Here is a 19,356-nt window from a genome sequence, read left to right as displayed (position 1 = left end):
TTCTCCTTAAAAAGGCACTTTGATCCTTATTTGTGGACTTGCTTTCCCTTTCAGGGATTTAATCTTCCCGACTATCAGACTATAATCAATCCTACGTCTACAGCTGCACAAGTGGTCACCCAGGCCATGGAATATGTGCGCTCTGGGTGCAGAAATCCTCCCGCCCAGCCCGTGGACTGGAATGACTACTGCAGTAGTGGGTAAGTGGCCAGCCATCGCCACCTGGTGGCAGACAGCTCTCCTAGCAGGCATGTTGTGCCCTGCTCTCTGGTCGTTGGAAAGATCCGTCATTTCTTCCTGCTTTACAAAAGATAATCTAGAACGGTTCCGTGTTCGTGAAAGCAGAAATTTTTAAGCATCCTTCCAACCATTCCAAGAATAAATGACTTTAGATCCTGTTGGCTTTTACTGTGCACTTTCCCAGTGCCCAACTCCACCCCTCAAGCTAGAGCAGATAGACACGTCCCCCTTGGTCACCTGTAGCAAGGCTGTCCTGTTAACAAGGCATCATTTGTCTGTTTTCTCTTCGCACAGGGGCATGCAGAGGGACAAAGCACTGTACCTTACCTGAAAATCCGAACACCTCTTCTTTCCACTGAGGCATTCAGGGAAGTCTTTTCACCGTGGATTGCTTTGTATAGTCAAGGCAGTTCTCCATTTTATTAGAAAAATACAAGTTGCTAAGCGCTTAGGACCATTTGAGCTTGTGGGTCACCCACTCTGGAAGAAATAGTCATGCTTCTTTATTATTTTTTTAATCCTTTATGGACATTGTTTTTCTTCTTCCCTGAAGGAAATTTGGACCATTCAGATTTTATGTTGGTTTTTTGCTGTGAAGTGCTGCGCTATAGTAACTGCCTTAGCAACTATAGATGTCTTGGATAAAAGTCCTGGATTTTCCATTGGTTTTCATAATGGGTGTTTATATGAAACTACTAAAGACTTTTTAAATGGCTTGATGTAGCAGTCATAGCAAGTTTGTAAATAGCATCTATGTCACACTCTCCTAGAGTATAAAATGTGAATGTTTTTGTAGCTAAATTGTGATTTGAAACTGGCTCATTCCAGTTTATTGATTTCACAATAGGGGTTAAATTGGCAAACATTCATATTTTTACTTCATTTTTAAAACAACTGACTAATAGTTCTATATTTTCAAAATATTTGAAAAAAAAACCGTATTCCCAAACGATTTTCATTTAAAAACAAATTGGCTTTGTCTCATTGATCAGACAAAAAGAAACTAGTGTGAAGGGAAGTGCAAACACGTTTATTTTGTACTGCAGAAAAATTGCTTTTTTGTATCACTTTTTGTGTAATGGTTAGTAAATGTCATTTAAGTCCTTTTATGTATAAAACTGCCAAATGCTTACATGGTATTTTATTAGATGCAGAAACAGATTGGAAACAGCTAAATTATAACCTTTACATGCGGCTCTGTATCATTATTTCTTCATACTGTGTCTGTATTTAATCTTTTTTTATGGAAACTGTTGCGCCTATTTATGAAATAATAAATATAGGTGTTTGTAAGTAAATTTGTTAGTATTTGAAAGAGGTTTCTTTGATGTTTTAACTTTTGCTGGCAAAAAAAAAAAAAAAATTCACGCTTGGTGTGAATACTTTAGTTTTTACAGTGAATAAAGCCAAATCTACTTTTCATTTTAGCAGCAAGCTAAAGTAACCAACCCTTATTTCTATATTTCTTTGGTTGACACAAACGAAAAACTATGATATTTAAGAACTTTCTTCATAAAATAGAACAGAGAATCGCCCTAAAAGTCACATAGGCTCCAAGGCTAAACAGATGGGTCTCTATCTGAAAGAAAAAGGTGGCTTCTTGGTTCTCAGCTGGTTTTAGTCAATCTGTAAACTCCCTCCCCTCCCCACAAAAAAGAATTAAAGTCAAATCAATCAAATTCTGCAAGCTGCATGCTTTTCACAAAATCCAGAAAACATTTAGGAATTAAACCGGGGGTTGGGGGGGAGGAATGAAAGGGGAAGCATACTGTCAAGAATATATCTAAAAATGAAAGGTGAGTAACCAGACAGGAAACAGGAAAGGGGAAGCAGTCCCAATTCGAAAACCGTTGATAGAAATTGAGGTTCTTGCTGTCATTTGTGCCTCTACAAGCTACTGTCTTTTCAGAATTCCTGGGTCTTCCAAGAGAATTCTGAGGGTACTGGAGATCTGCTAAAGAACAAAAAGCATTGAGAATCTGGCTGAAGGTTTGCATAGCTTTTACATCCAAAAGAGCAAATTACACCCTTACAGAGGGTTCTATCAAGAAAGCTAGTCTGGTTAGAAATCAAGAGAATGGCTGATGTCTTTTTCGTGGAATGTGTGAAATAAACTTAGCAATTTAACTAAATACAAATATATGCACTGTGTAATCCAGTCAGAATTAAAAAGACAAAAGGTATGCTTGCTTTGGAATGATTGTAGGCATTGTACAACCTTGAATCAGCTGAGCATGTAATAACAAATAAATAATGCAGATCCAACGTGATTATTAAAATGACTGTAGCTGAGAGCTCTAATTTTCCTGTCTTGAAACTGTATAAGAACTCATGTGGTTAAGTTCACAGTTTATTGTTTGTCTGTTTAGTATTTTAGAAATATACCAGCGCTACTAATTACCTAATGTCTTTTATTTATTATATTATGATAAAGTAACATTTGCCCTTGTGTTAAGTCTAAACTGAGAAGGTAATTACCGGGGTGAGAACAACCAGCTTTGGCTCTGACAGGTGGGTTGTACAGGAAAGTACAATGTTGTTTACAGTTTTTCTAGAGCAGGTGTGCAACCAGGGTAGAGAGAGTATTGAAACTCGATACCAAAAACAGTAAAAAATAAATATAAATAAAAAAAAATCATAAATTAAAATTCTGACCATGCATGACCATATTCTATTTGGATATCCATCAATCTCTGAAAGACAGACCCAGCCAGATGAGGGATCCTAAATAAATTTCATGGCAGAAGCGATCGGGCACAGAAAGGATGAACAGCTGCCCCAGCCACAGGCGTTCCTTCCTGAAACACTGAGAACGCCCTCTGTCAGGTGTTGCCTGAGAAATCCTCTACTTTTAAGGAACCCAGAATCCAGCCTGAGCCCAGCAGCTACTAGCTTGTAACTGTAAGGGCCAGTGATGGTGTCCACCGAGTTCCCTGCTATGTAGCCTTCCGCAGGATCCCGGGACCTCCAGTAAAAGCATTCTGAGAGACTCAACAATAATGCTGATCATCGAATATCTTTTCCAACACACCAAAGTCAAAATTATAACTCATTAGAAAAGAAAAAAGACAAAAAGGTGTGACAGCGGCTAGGAGAGGTTGAGTTGTCTCTCTAACATCCACAAGAAAGAATAATCTAAAATCCCAATTCCCATTCTAATGTGAATGAGTTGACAATGGAAAAACAGTCAAATAATGACTTTCAGCTACGCAAATTATCGAACAGAGCTAAGGATGAAAGCTGGGCTCTGTGATTGTTTCTACCTTGTTGCCTTAAAGGAAAGGAGTCCCTTCTGACTGAGGCATCAGTGGTCCGTCAACGGTCATGACAAAAAAGAACTGTGTGTCCTGACAACAAAGAACTGTGTGTCCTGACTCAGATTCATTGCTAAGAAATTTTTTTAATTTATGAATTCAAAATTTAAAATAGGCACATCAACAATCCATTTACCTTTCCTGTGGACCTTTAGCCTTTTGCAAGAGAGTTGCCACACATGTTTGGAAGGTAATTAGATTTAGCCGTATGAAATTGCCCATATACAACCCCTTTACCTACAACCCCTTTACCTACAACCCCTTTACCTACAAAACGGCAATTTCATACGGTTCCACCCAATATGGTTGAGAACTAGAGACGATGGGATTTCGGATACAACGTCGATATGATTTCAGATGGAGTTAGAAGTTCTTTACAAAGTCCCAAGAGAAAAGACTCAAAGAAGTAATGTTGTGCTTGTTTACAAGATGCCCCACTTCCAGTCAGTCCCAGACAGCTACGTTCAACCAAACAAAGAATATTTCAAATTACCAGATTCCAGGAAACCCCAATAAACGTCCTATTTCTTTGTTATATTAAAAAAATTAATGCGGAAATTTGTAATGATTATCTGCTGGAACATGAAAGTTTTTGTTACACACAGATGTTCTCTTAATGCTTATTTGTTGAAAGGGGATTTGACCTGCATTTTCTTATTCCATTCATAACTCTCATTTTAAGGTAACTACAGAAACACAGAGAAATTCACCTGTTTTGCTGATGGCGGAACATTGAAATAATGGCAAGGCAAGGTACAGAATTCACATCATAAGTTTAATCCCCAAACATTTATTACCCTGAGTCACCTAATGGGTGAATCCATGTGAGTCACCCAACAGTACAAATCTGTTTCCCTAAGATAGAATAACTTCTTTACCTCCAAAGCAACTTGGAATGTCATAGCGCATAGTAGGTGTACAATAAATACAATGATATGTAGAAAAGTCAGTGGCACATCACAAACTATCCTCATCACATAGCAGTTCTATGGTGTTTTCTTGATCATTTAAAAGCCCTTTAAATATAGAAGGGAATTAAATATTACAGACGAGAACTGGGAGGTGAAGAAGAATGGAAATTTTTTATTAAAATTTTTTTTGTAACCTAAGGTTACAAAAAGATTGAAAGAAGGAATTTTAGAATGAGTTATGCTGTATTCTTTGGGTCTACATAATCAAACAAGAGTTTCTAGTTACAAACAAAATAAAAGATGGAACATACACTAGTCTCATCGAGAAAATGAGAAGCCAAGGAGAAAAAAAGGTGTCAGACAAGTAGGAGTGTTGAGCGCAGGAGAGAAATTTCAGGAGCCAAGTTTATAGAATGCTAAATTAAAACACTGATGAACGGGATGCTGGGTTGTTTTTCTAATTACCAAGTGCAAGTATGACTTGTTGTAACAAATAAAAGACCCTTTATCCTGGACTCTATTTAAATTACACCAGGATGAGAAGAAGTGGTCCTTTTTTTAACTATTTTTAAATTTTTTTATTGGAGTATAGTTGATTTACAATGTTGTGTTAGTTTCCGCTGTACAGCAAAGTGAATCAGTTATACATATACTGTATCCACTTTTTAGATTCTTTTCCCATATAGGCCACTACAGAGTATTGAGTAGAGTTCCCTGTGCTGTATAGTAGGTCCTTATTAGTTATCTATTTTATAGATAGTAGTGTGTCTATGTCAACACTAATTTCCCAATTTATCCCCCCACCCCCACCCCCGATTTCCCCCCTGGTAACCGTCCTTTTTTTGAAAGATGCTCAAAGGAGATTTCCCTAGGTCTGTTTTGGACCAGGTCCCAGCGTGGAAGAGCCTTCCCTCACAGACAAGTTTCCAAATCTTCACACAAGACTATTGCTTGTGCAAAGAGCATGGGAGCCACCTGATATCACAGTTCCGAAGGAGGGAGGCTGGGAGCTGCGGGAGGGAGGGGTCACTTCTAACGCAAGATAGACACGCTCTGCAACACGTGTGTCTACAGCGACATGAGCCTGTTTTCTCTTTTCTTACGCAGCCAGCATCTTGTCCTTTGCATCCAGAAGCAGATTACATTGTAGGAGGTAGGAGGTGAAGACGAAGTGCTTGCTCTGGACCTGGAGACCCCTGAGGACAGAGACGTGTAATTTGTCAGCACTGGTCAGACTTGTGCCTCATTATCTGAACCCACCAGCGCGCATCCTCAACTGTCGTCATTTCACATTTTATTAACAGCTTGCCAGCAAAGACATTTGAAAGTGAAATTTCATTCACTCTGACATGAGACCAGAAAAAAAAAAAAAAAATAGTGACTGGAAATGAAATGGAAAGACATAATTCTACATACAGAAAGAAAAAAAAAATCATTCTAAAGAGAGACTAAACCAAACTACAGTATTTTAAAGGCTGCAGCGTCCCTGTTTGACAATTGTGTGATTACAATAAGCCTAAGCGCAATTGCTCTGATGGGCTGTCAGGGAAAAGATTAATTTGGCAAAGATTAGTATTGACTTGCTGTTTATTAAAGCTTTTAAACAGCTGTATCTGGCAGCATTCCTGTAAGTGCCTGTCATATCTGAAAATCAGCCTCACACCCTGGTGCTCGCCAGCTGTTACTAAACAATCTTTTACCACTTTGAATGTCTTTCTCCAGGCCAAAAAGCAAGAGCAAACTATTGCCAAATGAGCCTTTTTCTCCTCCTGTCACTTTTTTTTTTTAAGGTGGGAGTGGGGAGCTTCTGAATGCTGAAATGTCAGCTCGTGGCCGATGGCTTAGCTGATAAGAGGTCCCGGAAGTCGGTAGGTGGTTTGGGTGCTAGATGAATGCATTCCCCACACAGAGAGTGCCGGTGCCGTGAAGTCACCTCGCACAGACAAAAAACCACAGTGTGCAACTGTTGGAAGGCGAAAAAGGTTTTCAAGACAGTTAGAAATTGGCGATCAAAGGCTTAGTACCATCAGATTTCCAAAACTAATGTCCTGTTTCCTCAGACTGGCGCACGTCCTATTGGCCACAGGCTGGGCAAGGGCCCTACGGTGGGACGCTGGGGAAAGTTCAGTGCTGGCCGTTCATCTTTACCCTGTGAACGGGGGTTCCTCGCTAGGACTCTGCAAGGGGACAGAGGCACTTGGTAAAAGATGCACCTCGCATTTTGATTCGGTGGAAACCTGTAGAATAAGACAGATTTGGATGTTTTGAAGTCCGTAAAAGAAAGGGCAGATTAAGTTTTGTACTGGAACAAGACCCGGTAGTCTCAAATCCAAGTACAGTCACAAAGGCAATGGAAAGAATAACATTCCAATGTAGTTAGACATCAGGCTATAAAGGGCCCAGTGTTATGGTGAGAGTCACATTAGTCTTTCCAATGTGACTGCTTTTACGAAGATTAATCTCAACCTTTTCTAGTTGCAACAGGCAGAGCAGACGCAAGAGGATACGGTCATCTCTTAACCCTTCCACCATTGGCACTTTCCGTTAAACCTCGTGTGTGGGTGTGTGTGTGTGTGTCGGAGGTGGGGAAGGAATTGGCCTAGGAGCTACGCTTTCAGGATGGACATTTAAGGCAGGTGTTTGTCAATGTTTAACCTCCAAATAACTTGTTTTGGAAGTCTTTGCTATTGCTGCAGTCTGATGCCTGCCATTTGAATTAGAATCAAATCCAGTCAAACTCCAAGGCATAGACAAATGTATTCTACTGCTCAGCCCTAAGAGTGTGCCGTTCCTCCACGGTCATCCACGAGCCCTATCCCTAATCCTCGACACACAACCCGCAGATGGACGAAATAACACTAACTCAGCACTTACGTAGAGAAATGAAGTGGCTCGCTGTTGAGAACAGAAGGCAAGATGTGTGTTTCACTGAGCCCCACAGAACCCACTGAGCTGGACTCCCGGCTTGGGGCGTTCATTCCTGGTGGAGCTCATGCCCAGGCAATGGGCAAAGGGAAATCTGAGTGCAGAATCCACTTAAAAATTAATCTATGGCCCTAAGTCACAGAGTGTTCTAAGTCCTAAAATAGCCCTAGACTTATGGGTACTGTGGCCACTTTCTAGGGCAAGAGCTGGTGCTGTAGGGACCTGCCCACCCAGAAACTAGGCCAAATACTGAACTGTGCAGAAATGCACCCACTCGGCTTGGTCCGATGGTTCCTCAGACCTTACCTGGAAGGGGCAGCGCCCTAGCTGGAGTCCAAGCACACCTGCAGCTAGCTGATTGAGTTCAGAGAACACAGCATCAACCTTGTAGTCCAAAAAAATTAATATTAGTTCTAATAGAATCCAAGAAAGTCCAGGGTGAGGGCAGGGGGAATGGATTACTTAAGGCATGTTTTGCAGGAGAACATTTGGCAAACTTTTCTGCATAGTTTCATAGATTTCGTTTTCTCCCATCAGATGAGTAAACTGAGTGTGGGAGGTGAGGAATAAACTAATTCAAAGATTAAATCTGATGAAGCCAACAGACTAGATGAGAGTCCAGTGAGTTGTGGAGCACTCCACTATGGTTGCACAAGAACCAAAGAGAACAGTGAAGGAAGTGATGCCATCCCCGTGGCACGCGGTCCGTGGATAAAGTCCTTCCAGAAACAACATTATTGGTATGATGTTCAAACATGTACAAGTTGTACCTTTTGAAAGCAGCTCGCACCAACAATCATGGCTAGATTTATCTTTGACCTAGTTTTATCCAGTTTCCAAAGCCTGAGGAAACCCCTTAGAATTCACCTCTCCGTAAATTGTAACCAGTTCTGTGGAGTATTCTGTATTTTGTTTTGTTTTTGTTTTTTTATCAGGGTAGACCCACCGAAACCTAAATCTGGTCTTGGCAAGAGTTTCATACAAGAAGAAAGGAAGAATGGTCTATCTAAATGTGACTGCAGTTTCCGGGTAGTATTACAAAATACACTTATCTACAAAGCCATTCTCGCTGTTGAGTTGGGTCATTTTTAACACCTGGTTTCAAGATGTGGTTTCAGCCGACCGACACAGCAGAAGTGTTAGATGGGGTTTCTCTCTCTCTCTCCCTCTCTCATTCTCTCTCTCTCTATTCTTGCTTTTCTTACAGCGCAAAGATTCTGCTACTCTATTTAACTTACCAGTTTCTTGAATGACTTCTGGTCTCGCGTTTCCAGAACATTCACCCTCTTCACAGGGGGAGCCAGGTTGCCAGCAGCCAGCACAGGTTGGCCTCCATCGTCACTTTGCTGATCACTTTGCTAAGTCTCAGATAGACGGAAGGAAACTCCGAGTTCTCTCTCCCCTCTCCTTACTAATGTAAAGCAAACAGAAGTCTGTCAGGACCTTTCTGCACGACTTCCCACTCCACACTGCACATGGTTTCGATAAAAACGATTAGTTTCATTTATTCAAACAGCTACATTTCACCAAAATGAGTCTATTTTTAGCATTTTGGCTAAAGGTTTTTTTTCCCCTTTTTGTAGCTGTAAAGGAGTTTACTGATGTTTCAGACTTTAATCATCATTATTCCTGCCACCCAACGAGCTTTCGGACTAGAGTGAATTTGATGAGTCCTCTACGAGGGACTTTACATTTTTACAAAGTGGCGTTGGAATTGCTTTACACGTTTAACTTAGCATCGTTTCTTACAACCTTTGAGTGTTTGCATTTTTCCATGAGGTTAGTTTTGACCTTTTCAACTTCACTGTAGGTATCGTGTGTGCTGCCAGAAGTAATAATGCCAGCGCTCTATCTTGGTTTTATCTTGATGTCATTACTTTGGAGAATATCTTCACTTGGACAGCACACCGTACTGAAAAAAGGACTCTTAAAATACATATTCAAAGAGTGAGACTGCAAATAAGCAACCGCAAAACTTTACCCACTTATTGGTTGTTGTGCAGGGTTGACATACACTACTTGCTAGATGTTACCTTGTGTTCCTGGGTTAAGGACAAGAATTTTAAAGAATTATCTGCTGTTATTTAAGGATCAAAATGGTGGCTGGAAATATATAATAATCTTCTCTAGAGACTCACAACAAGAACTATACAGTGGTGTGAAAACTTGGCTGATTTCTCAAAACGTATCTGGTGTAAACTAAGCAACTTGTCTTCCAACTCCAGTTTCCCTCTCCCCACCTCCCTCACCTCTATGGGTATATTTCTGACTGTTTTCCCGATGGTATCACGTGTGCCTGTGTGCTCAGTGGCCAGGGAGATGAGTAGATTCACTCCTTTGAGTAGATTTCCCTCTTGGTTATTAGGTAGCCTGGAGCTCTGCCATTCCTTTGGAGATTTTAAAGGCACCAAGGATTTATGCTTTATAGGATCAAGCCAGAGCATGTCAGCGTGCAAACCTGACTTTCTCCACCACTAGGTTTTAAAATAGCCCTTTAATTATTTTTTAACCCATCGGATGTAATAGACACGATGTAATAGACACAAAGTCAGTTTCACTAGCTGCCCATAGTTGTGGATTATGTGCCTGCATGCACGAACCTGAAAGTGGTATAGAGGAATCATAAATTAGAGCTGTATTCCTCAAACCTTAGTGTATTAAAAGTAGATTCCCAGGCTCCATTCTCAGGTAAGTTGATGTAGTTAGTCTAGGGTGATGCCCTAGTGTCTGCATTTCTTTAGCTATCACAAGAGATTCCCCTTCCAAGGGGAGGGCCAGTCAATCTTGCCATCAACTTTGAAGACTCTGAGATTCTCTGTTGCCAATTCCTGGGGTTAATACGGACTTGAGGAATCAGCTTCTGATAATGAAAACACACTCAGCTCGTATATCTCTAAATTATCTAAGTCAGGCTCTTGGTCTTACACAGCAAGCGCTCGCAGGGCAGAGAGGCCAGGCCTGCACGGCGCTCAGCAATGCCGTCTTCCCCGTCATCCTGAACGTGCAGGCATCCATCCCCATCCTTGCTGCCGCATTTAGTGCTCTAGGAAGGAAGAAGGAGGAAGAGCCAGGAGAGAAGGAGCAATGCCTAGCAGGATGCCAGAACTTCCCCAGAAATCCCCAACCGATCTCCACTTACATCCCTTTGACCAGAACAATGTCACAGCGTTGTCCCTGGATGTTCATTGCCCCTTAAATAAAACCAGAGTTCTGTTAGTGAAGAAGACTGGGAGAACAGACAATTGCAAGATGGGGTATCAGTGTCCAACACACCAGCCTCCATTGATTCAACCGAAGCCTTTTCTGCTGCCCCGCTACTGACTTTGCTCTTGAAACATATCCAGAAGTGTCCCCTGGTTGCCGACCACAGAGGCCTTATATCCCTCGTTCATCTTCCCTGATTTCTCTGCTGCTTTTGGCAATATTGAAACCCTCCGCCAGATCTCTCCCTTCATTCTTACTTCTCCTAAATGCTAGACCATAGTTCTGACCACAGACAGACAACTCCATCTGGTTTCTTATGAGCATTTGACATTAAAAGTTACCTAAACCAAATTCACGTCCTTCCAACAAAGACTTGTCTCTCTTCCCAAGGTCCTTTTCTTGGAGAACAGCATCTTGACCTACTTAGCCTCCCTAGCTAAGATTCTTTTGATTTTTAACTTTTTCTTCCTTTCATCACTCACAAGTATAGGACCGTCTATTTACATTTGACAGTGGTAAGTCCTGATGTGTTCTCAAGTTTCCTGAATTACTTTCCTGCCATTCTTCCCACCTACCTCAGTTCAGTCCCCCTACTTTCTGCCCTGGAACACCACCACAATGACCTAAGTGGTCTCCAAGTTTACAGACAACCGCTAGTTTCTTTTTTATAACCCAGATTTAATACTATAACGCCTTCATTTTTTAAACTCTTGTGGATCCCCATTGATTATAGATTAAAATTCAAACAGCTGAGCCTGGGGCATACAACCACGCAAAATCTGGCACCAATCTACCTTCCTTGTTACTGCTTCTCAATTTTCCTTCCAAGATTCTAAAATCTGGCCACCAAATTCCTTGCCAATCCCAACCACACTAGACTCCCAGGCTCTTGCTGGTATAGCAATTATTCTTCCTGCTGCTGTCTCTTTTCTGAAGCTTTCTCAATAAAATTAAACTTATTTTCTCAATATTTCCACAGCACTCTGTTCCATTCTTGGAGGAAAGTTTTTTTAAGTATTGTAAGTATTTGTTTAAGGGTTTATTTCCCTGAGAAGATTGATTGTTCCTTAGATTCTCTTCATCTTTGTGACCATTCCAGCACCTAGTACAGTGCCAGGTAAACATTTATTTAAATGATTGTTGAAGGAATGAATACTGTTTGTTTTATTCTTCAAGACAAAACCTCACAAGCACGTGATGATTCCCTAGACAAAGAGGTACATCAAATCATCGTTCTCTGAGAATCCTTTCCCCAAAGCAATGGAGAAATCAGTTGCTTTTACAATCATGACCACCTTCGAAAGAGGCTGGGTCCTATTAAGAGGGGGCTTATCTGGTTGGCTTTGTCTTGCAGAATGCCAAAACGGGCCTGCATATGCAAAGGTGAACCAGGAGCTGAGTTTAAGTGGAAGGGCTAAAAAGAGCTGAACTGCCCTCAAACAGAATGCAGATAATTTTAAGCGACAGAGGATATTTTACACAAAAAGGAGTGAGGGAGAGGAATTAGAAAGGAAGGAATATTGGAATCAGCAGGGAGCCTGAGGCTAGAGGCTCTGGGACAGGTGAAGCTCTGGTGTGGCTAAAAGTTCAGGGTGGCTTTTAGGTTCACCCCCTAAGGAGACCCTCACACATGTGTTCAAGGAAAGATAGAAAGAATGTTCATGCAGAACTGTGTGTGACAGGTAAGGCTGAAAACAACATAAATGTTCATTAGCAGGAAATGGATAATTCTTGGAATATTCTTACAGTGGGGTACCATACAGCTACTAAGGAATGAACCAGAGCTACGCACATCAATATTGGATGAAAAAAAAGCAAGCTGAAGAATGTTACGTACAGTTTGATATCAGTTATGTGAAGCTAAAAACATGAAATACCATCATCTATACTCATTATTGCTACATGTATAAGTAGAAGCACAAAGCCAGGCATGAGGATAATAAACAGTTTATGGGAGCAGTGATGTACTGGAGGACAGAAGGACCAAGGTCAGGGAGGGTCGCACTGGAACCTTAACTATATAATGTTTTATTGCTCTGAAAAGATGTATCCAAAACAGTAGGGCATAAGGTTAAGATTCGTAAGTCTGGGCGGTGGGTACACTGGCTGTCATTATATTATTAGCTGTTTCCGCCTGTATATTTCAAAGATTTCACAATTTGAATTTTCTCAGTTTTAATCCCAAATACAAATAATTTAAAGACTTTTAAGTCCAGGAACATTAAGTCTATAGACATAAGGATTTATATGCATAATTTTGGTGGCCATCATGGAAAGGAGCTGACTTCCACACCGGTCAGTGCAGTGGGAAGAGTGACATCTTGCATGACCGCAACAAGATAATCAAAAACCTCCCCAAATTTAGCAGATGTAGGAACGGGCAGTCTGAGTGCCGGTGAGGTGTGAGGACCATCCTCCCACCCCTTCGCCAAGAGTGGATTTCCACGAGACGTGGAAAGGGGGCTTTGAGCAGATCTTACGAACAAGTAGGTTTCAGACAGTATGTACGTACGCCATCGACATTACTGTCATCGGTAATAAAGAGAGGGTCTCAAAATCTTTGGGTGAACATCCAAATACAAGTTTAATAATCAGACTTGCTTTTATTCCTTCTGTTTATTTCATTACAATATTACATTTTCCCCCTTATATATCATGACCGGGCTGAAGAAGGAAATAATAGGAAATTTTATCCAGATTATTATTTTCTATCCCAAGAAAATTTCTAACTCCAGCAGTCCTTGCTATGAACTTCATAGCATCCCGAATGGGATAAAGGCTTATCTTCAAAATAACATAAAAGAAGGATGCTAAAAGAGAAACCAAAATTGGGGCAACTGCTAACAACCAGTTCGGAATTCTTTACATCATCATTTCTTGGACGTATTATTCTTTTTTCCTCTAAGATGACTTGTTCCAAAGCCAGGCGCTTGGGGAGCAATAATTTGAAGCAGTCATATCAAAACAGGTGAGTGAAAGTGTAAAGAGAAATCTTTGATACCAACTAATCTTTGATACCTCTGCACACACTCACCCCATTCCTTTCTTTCCCAAAGGCTCGGGCTGCAACCAGAGGACCAGATGGGAGTAGAATAAGTCAAGTACGTGAATAAGGTAATAATGTCTGTTCCACACATTATCTAGTAATTTGTTAAAGAGTTGGAGTTTTACATTTTTTTAAGCTCTATCAAAATGGTCTCTTCAAAATTGCATCTTCATACTGAATGGGCCCAAAAGGTCCCATCAGAATGGCGAGCACCCACATTTTTGGGGTGCCTGGAAGGGCAGCGAGGCGAGTAAGAGAAGGGAAAAAGGTCATGAATGGACCACGGAAGCAGAAAATTGGTAAAACTGGGATGAGGGGATGGTGGTGACTGAACTATTTGAGGTGGTCACAGGCCTAACTAATTCTGATGAGACGTGACCCAGAGACACTTTTCTGTATCTACAGCAAGCTTAACCTGAGACTTCACTCTTCTCCCGAAGCTGCCAGGTAAGTATCAATAATTCAGAAGAAGAATAGGAACAGTTAGTTGATTCCTCCTTTCTCTTCTTTTCTTTTCTTTCTTTTTTTTTTTTTTTTTTCTGTTCTCTTCTTTTCCCTTTCTTTCTTTGCTTTGGGCCCTTTCCAGTGCTTTTAATTTTCGAGTGAGTCATTTATTTAACTGAGAATTCTATCTTCTGAAGCTGTACAGGAAAATGCTACTTGGAAACCAAAATGACATCCATTGTTTTTATTGAAGAGTAAGTGGTATTTTCTGTTCATTCCTAACCTCAGGCGAGAGGGTTACTAGCTGGCTTTTGGCTTTTACTTTGGGTGTATTTGTTAGTTTTTAAATTGGGAGCTTTCTAATTCTCTAATTTAGCTGGTATATTTTAACAAGAAGTGAAATGTTCATGAGAAACTTCTTATTTTCACACACATAAAAGAGACCCTAGTGTCTCCCTCTCTGTCTCTCTTTCTCCTCCTCTCTCTCCCTCTCTCCCCCCGGTAGGTTAAAAAGTCACTTATGAAAAAAACAGATCTCTCTTTCCTCCTTCAACCATGTGATGGTGAAACTATTGAAAAGCATAAGAATTTTTTTTTTTTTTGGAAATTAGTCTCTTTAAGACTACTCAAATTATTCTAAACTAAATTCCAACCAAAAAGCTTCTTTTTTTATACCATTAGCAAAGAAGTTGGAGGGGGGAGATGCCATTTTAAATAAAAACAGAAATCTATGCTCACTGCTAAGATAAGCCTCATCTCTTCTAGGCGATGTCTAAGAGAGGGTGTCCTAATTCCTGCTCTGAATAGATTTTTGCATGTTGAGCCAACCAATTAGTTGCTTTGAAGTATGAGTCATATTAAACTAATATTATAAAATATTTTTTGAAGTCATACCCCATCATGGCTCTTATGACCAAAAAAGGCTTGATAACACTTGGGACTATTTGAGGGAGGGGAATCTTTGAGATGTTTTTCTATGGCTTTTAGTGCTATGCTGTCTCCTGCCATGAAGCAGCTAGCTGATGCTGGTGCATTTCTCACTATTCAGACACTCTCCAAATGCCAGCCTCACACCCAAAGCCGCCACCAAGAGAGTGCCAACAGCCTCATACCGGAAGAGCGGTATGGGTTCTTCTTACCAGCAGCTCTATTCACGGTGCCATTTCCTGGGAAAACACCAAGCATCTCATTGGGCAGAGTATTGAAGATGACTTTCAGAGGCTAAACTGCTAATCTACTCACCAGATGGTATAGCTCAGTTATAAAAACCAGCACACGTCCAAACGGCCGGAGTCTAAAAATTGCAAAAGTGCCTCATTAACCTAATAAAAGTCGACATCTCGGCCTTACGCCAGTGTTTCTTTTGGTTTTGATTTTTGTAATCCTGTATGTTTGAGAAAAAAACCCTTAGTGGAAAATGTGGTCGACGCCAGTTGCTCCTGGTCTGTCTCGTGGAGGAAGGTAGATGACGTGGGCAGAGCCAAGGACACTGCTCTTGTGGAAGGGACTGTTCCAGGTTGTTTAGGCCACGTGCACTGGACAAGCTCTAACCTCCTAAGGCCATTTGCCAGGCTCTAGAGGGCGTTTGCGAGATCTGGTGTCAAGAGGCTTTGATTCAAAAGCCAGATCACACATCATCTGAATCAAGAAATTCATGTGGGTGGAAAGGGGTGCTGCTTAGACGTACAGCAGAGCAACAGAATGGACAGGGGCCACGCTGAACAGACCGGCAAGCCGAGCACCTTAGTCATGAGCCCCGCAGGCCGTCACCTCACGGAGCCACCTCCTCCTTGGTAAAATCGGACCGCGGGAAGCCCAGTGTCTGGGGGCTTGACGGCAAGCACTGTGCAAGCCTAAGCCCCTGAGTCTGTGAATGATATTCGGAAACGTGCCTCTCAGGAGCAGGACCGAGCCACCTCCGGACTGTCTGCGGACCTCCGCAGCACAGCCCCTGAGCCCTCTAGGACTCACCAGCTCTCCGCAGCCAAGGTCTCAGAGCCGAGACGCCTCCGTGAGGTGTGTGTTTCTCTGGTCTAAGAGCCCATGCCCAGGTGCCAGAGAGTGACCACAAACTGCTCTCAGAGGGAAAATGCTCATCTGGTCATCCTGGGGCTACAAACGCTCGGGACGCTGTGGTCCTTACAGCTACACCCAGGCCCGGCAGAAGATGTTAAATCATATACATTTTTTTAAAAACTCATTTCAAAAGCACCTCCCCCCTCTAGCCTTTGTTTGCCTCTGCACACCCAGAAAGGCCCATAACACTGAGCCCACCAGCACAGCACACCAGGGTAGATACAGCCATAGATCATGTGATATAGCAATAGACACGGATATATGATAGTGGGTGTGTATACACACACACACACACACACACTGCACAGAGGAACTTTAACCCCAAGACTAAGCAAATATATTGATGGGAAATGAAGAGTTCCTTGGGAAAGAGATGCGCCAGGCTTTGCAGACAATTAAGAGCTAAGTCACACAGGAGCGTGTGTTGGCTGCCATCACGGGCCACCCAGACCTCCCCCTGCACAACTCCAGCCTCGCTCTCCAGCTGTTGAAAGTGTTAGCTTCTGGGATCTCAGCCGAGTCCCTCTCTGGGAATTGCTCTGCCTTGTCCAAGTTCATGGCCCCTCCCCAGGGGCAATGCACATCCCGTGGCTGGCACTGTGGTTGCCTCAAGCCAGAACAAACTCTGCAGGACCATTCCCACCCCAGAGCTCGTGCGGGGTCCAGCTGCAGCCTGTGTGGTGGCCGTGTCGCCGTCCTCCCTCTGTCCATTCCTCCTTCCTTCATCCTGCACAGATGTGGATCCCCGGAGCCCTCCCCAACCATCTTCATGCACACAGAGCTCTATCCCAGGGTTGGTTTCCTAGGAAACCCAACCTAAAACAATGCATCGTTCGTCTTTTTTGGTTTCTTGGATGAAAGAAGTACTAATAAATAAAAAGAAACTGTGTTAAAAGTGGTACCTGCTCTCTCTCAGGAGTGAGCCAACCGTCAGCCACGCGAGACTCAAAGAAAACACAGGCGTCACCGGCGCACAGCATAAGGACTTGTACCTGAACGGCTTTAACTAACCAACAAGCGCTGAGTCATTTGACAGTTATTTTAATAAAGACATTTTTTTTAAAAAACTTATATATATAAAACCATATTTTTAAAATTGCCTAGTATTCCAATTAGCTGACATTACATTAATCATGTCTGAAAATAAAACCTATCCTGTTATTATCATCCACCTGGGGAAACCTACCTGATCTGCAGATAGCTCCAAGGAGGAAAGGTCCCTCTATAGCGGTCCAGCCAGAAAACAGGAAGATTCCATTGCATTTTGATAATGCAAACATCAAAGGCCTAGTTTTGTGTTCCCAGAACCTAATTCCAGGTGCATCTCTCCTCCTCGCTCATTTCTCTGGCTGGGAAGGAACATATGTCTCATATTTGACCTTTCATTTTTTGCTGGATGGTTGTCCCTCCGGCTTCTGATTGGACCAAAGTTTGACCGTTTGACAACGGGAATTCTCTAAAGCTGATCAGTGAGAAAGGTACCCTCTGGACAAGTCAAAAAGTACCCTTCAAGGTCTAGTTTCTTATCCCCTACAAAGCCCTGTAAGCTGAAGGGCAGGAAGACACTACAGAATAAGAGATCAAGAGTCCACTTTTGAAATTGTTCTGTGCACATAAATCCTTCCTTTTAAATTATGAACCACAATCCATTCGTATTGAAATTGAAACTAGGTGAATGAAATTCGAGGACCAGAAATTATTACATAGGATTTGCCGTACAGGATCCTGGTCTATCTTGAATACCTAAAGGGACTGTGAACAAAACTACACAGGTACGGTGTTAGCACTGACCCCACGGATCCTGTGGCCGCAGATGTAAACCCTTCCCTCTCACCCACAGGCCTGAGACCCCCCAACCCAAGGCGAGCTGCAAAACCACGTGCATCAAACGTGGCCTGCCCTGCCCTCCCCACTCCCTAGCTATTCAGAGTTGCTCCCCCTCCAAGGGCAGTGTGGGAATTGAAATCACCTGCTCCTGTGGTATTACTCTTTTGTGTGACCAATGATTTCGTTTGATTAATTAGTTTGATACAAGCTAACCTCTAAGAGAAGGAGAATGGAGGCCTCTCACCTGCAGAGTGCAGTCCATCCCCAAATCCATAGCTTTTATGTACCTAATATGAATTTATAATTTAGAGATGTGCCCAGGAACAGCCCTCAGAAATGATGTGCAAGGAAATCTGAGATTCTAGAAAACGATAGATCAAAGGGACCGCTCACGGCAAGACCCCTCTGTGTCTGGCCTTCTCCCTCCGTCCTCTCTCGCTCTCTAGCTTCCTGAGTGGTCCCACACTGCAAATGGAGATTGGGCGTCCCAAACTGTCAGAAAGACTGTTGAAGGGACAGATGCTTTTTGAGAAGCAGATTCAGAGAAATGGCCCAGAATCTCCTGAGTTGCCCCCAGCAGTGCTGGAGCTGCTGGGATTCGCCTCCCCCCGGCCCGACACACCAGGATATCTCCTGCCATCAGGCTCTGGTGGATTCCTGGGGGCCCATAAAGAATAGGAGGCTGTGACCAGGTGCCACCCGGCCTGGCAAACCAGTAGGAACAGGGACAGTGTTCTCTACAGAGAGATCAACGCAACAGGAATCAGGTTACCGGTCCAGCCTGTCAGGAGACAGTAAGATGGCGCAGAACACCCACCAACAGAATCTGGGAGTTCCATTCTTATCTGCCTTTGATTATATTAAAACATTCTATTTCCATAACAATTTGGGTATTTTCTGTGTATTCCCATCTATGACTTCATTTCACTCGAAGACAAATAGCACCAAAAGTGCAACAAGACAATGGACATAAAATATCTGTATGTGCGTACTGCTGGGGAAGGACCGGGTGACCAGGAGGTGCTCGTGGACGCTGCACACCTAGACCACAGGGCTGACCGTGACGTCACCCAGCAGGGCACACCTGCTCCGCGTCCCAGCAGCGCCCTCGCAAAGGCAGCTCATTTGCGGATGTCTTTTGAGTATTGTGGGACTGGGGTTTGCTCCTACTTTTGAAGAATCGTAGGAGTTCTGGTTTAAAGCCTCTGGGGCTTTCTTGAACATCCCTTTCATTTTGCTGTTTGACTTTCCCTTGAGCCCTAGTCTCAGAGGTAAACCAACAATAGGGAGGGTAGAGGGAATTTTGAAACAAAAAATTTTAAGAGATTCATGTGACTTTCTCCTGGTTACTCTCTGGACATCCTGTAAA

The 19,356-nt window shown here is 42.5% G+C and overlaps 1 protein-coding gene across 1 annotated transcript in view; it reads left to right on the top strand.

Annotated features, from left to right (window-relative positions):
• The window catches only part of TOX (thymocyte selection associated high mobility group box), a 302,115-nt gene extending 300,581 nt beyond the window's left edge, over positions 1-1,534 (top strand). Inside the window, exons 8-9 of the mRNA XM_065895390.1 lie at positions 55-200; positions 535-1,534. Coding sequence (XP_065751462.1) covers positions 55-200; positions 535-571 — 183 coding nt within the window. The 3' untranslated portion in view covers positions 572-1,534. The remainder of the gene's footprint in view (positions 1-54; positions 201-534) is intronic.
• Positions 1,535-19,356: the final 17,822 nt, after the last annotated feature.

Source organism: Phocoena phocoena, chromosome 17, assembly GCF_963924675.1.
Source record: "Phocoena phocoena chromosome 17, mPhoPho1.1, whole genome shotgun sequence".
Taxonomy (NCBI): domain Eukaryota; kingdom Metazoa; phylum Chordata; class Mammalia; order Artiodactyla; family Phocoenidae; genus Phocoena; species Phocoena phocoena.
This window is presented reverse-complemented; position numbering and strand designations above follow the sequence as displayed.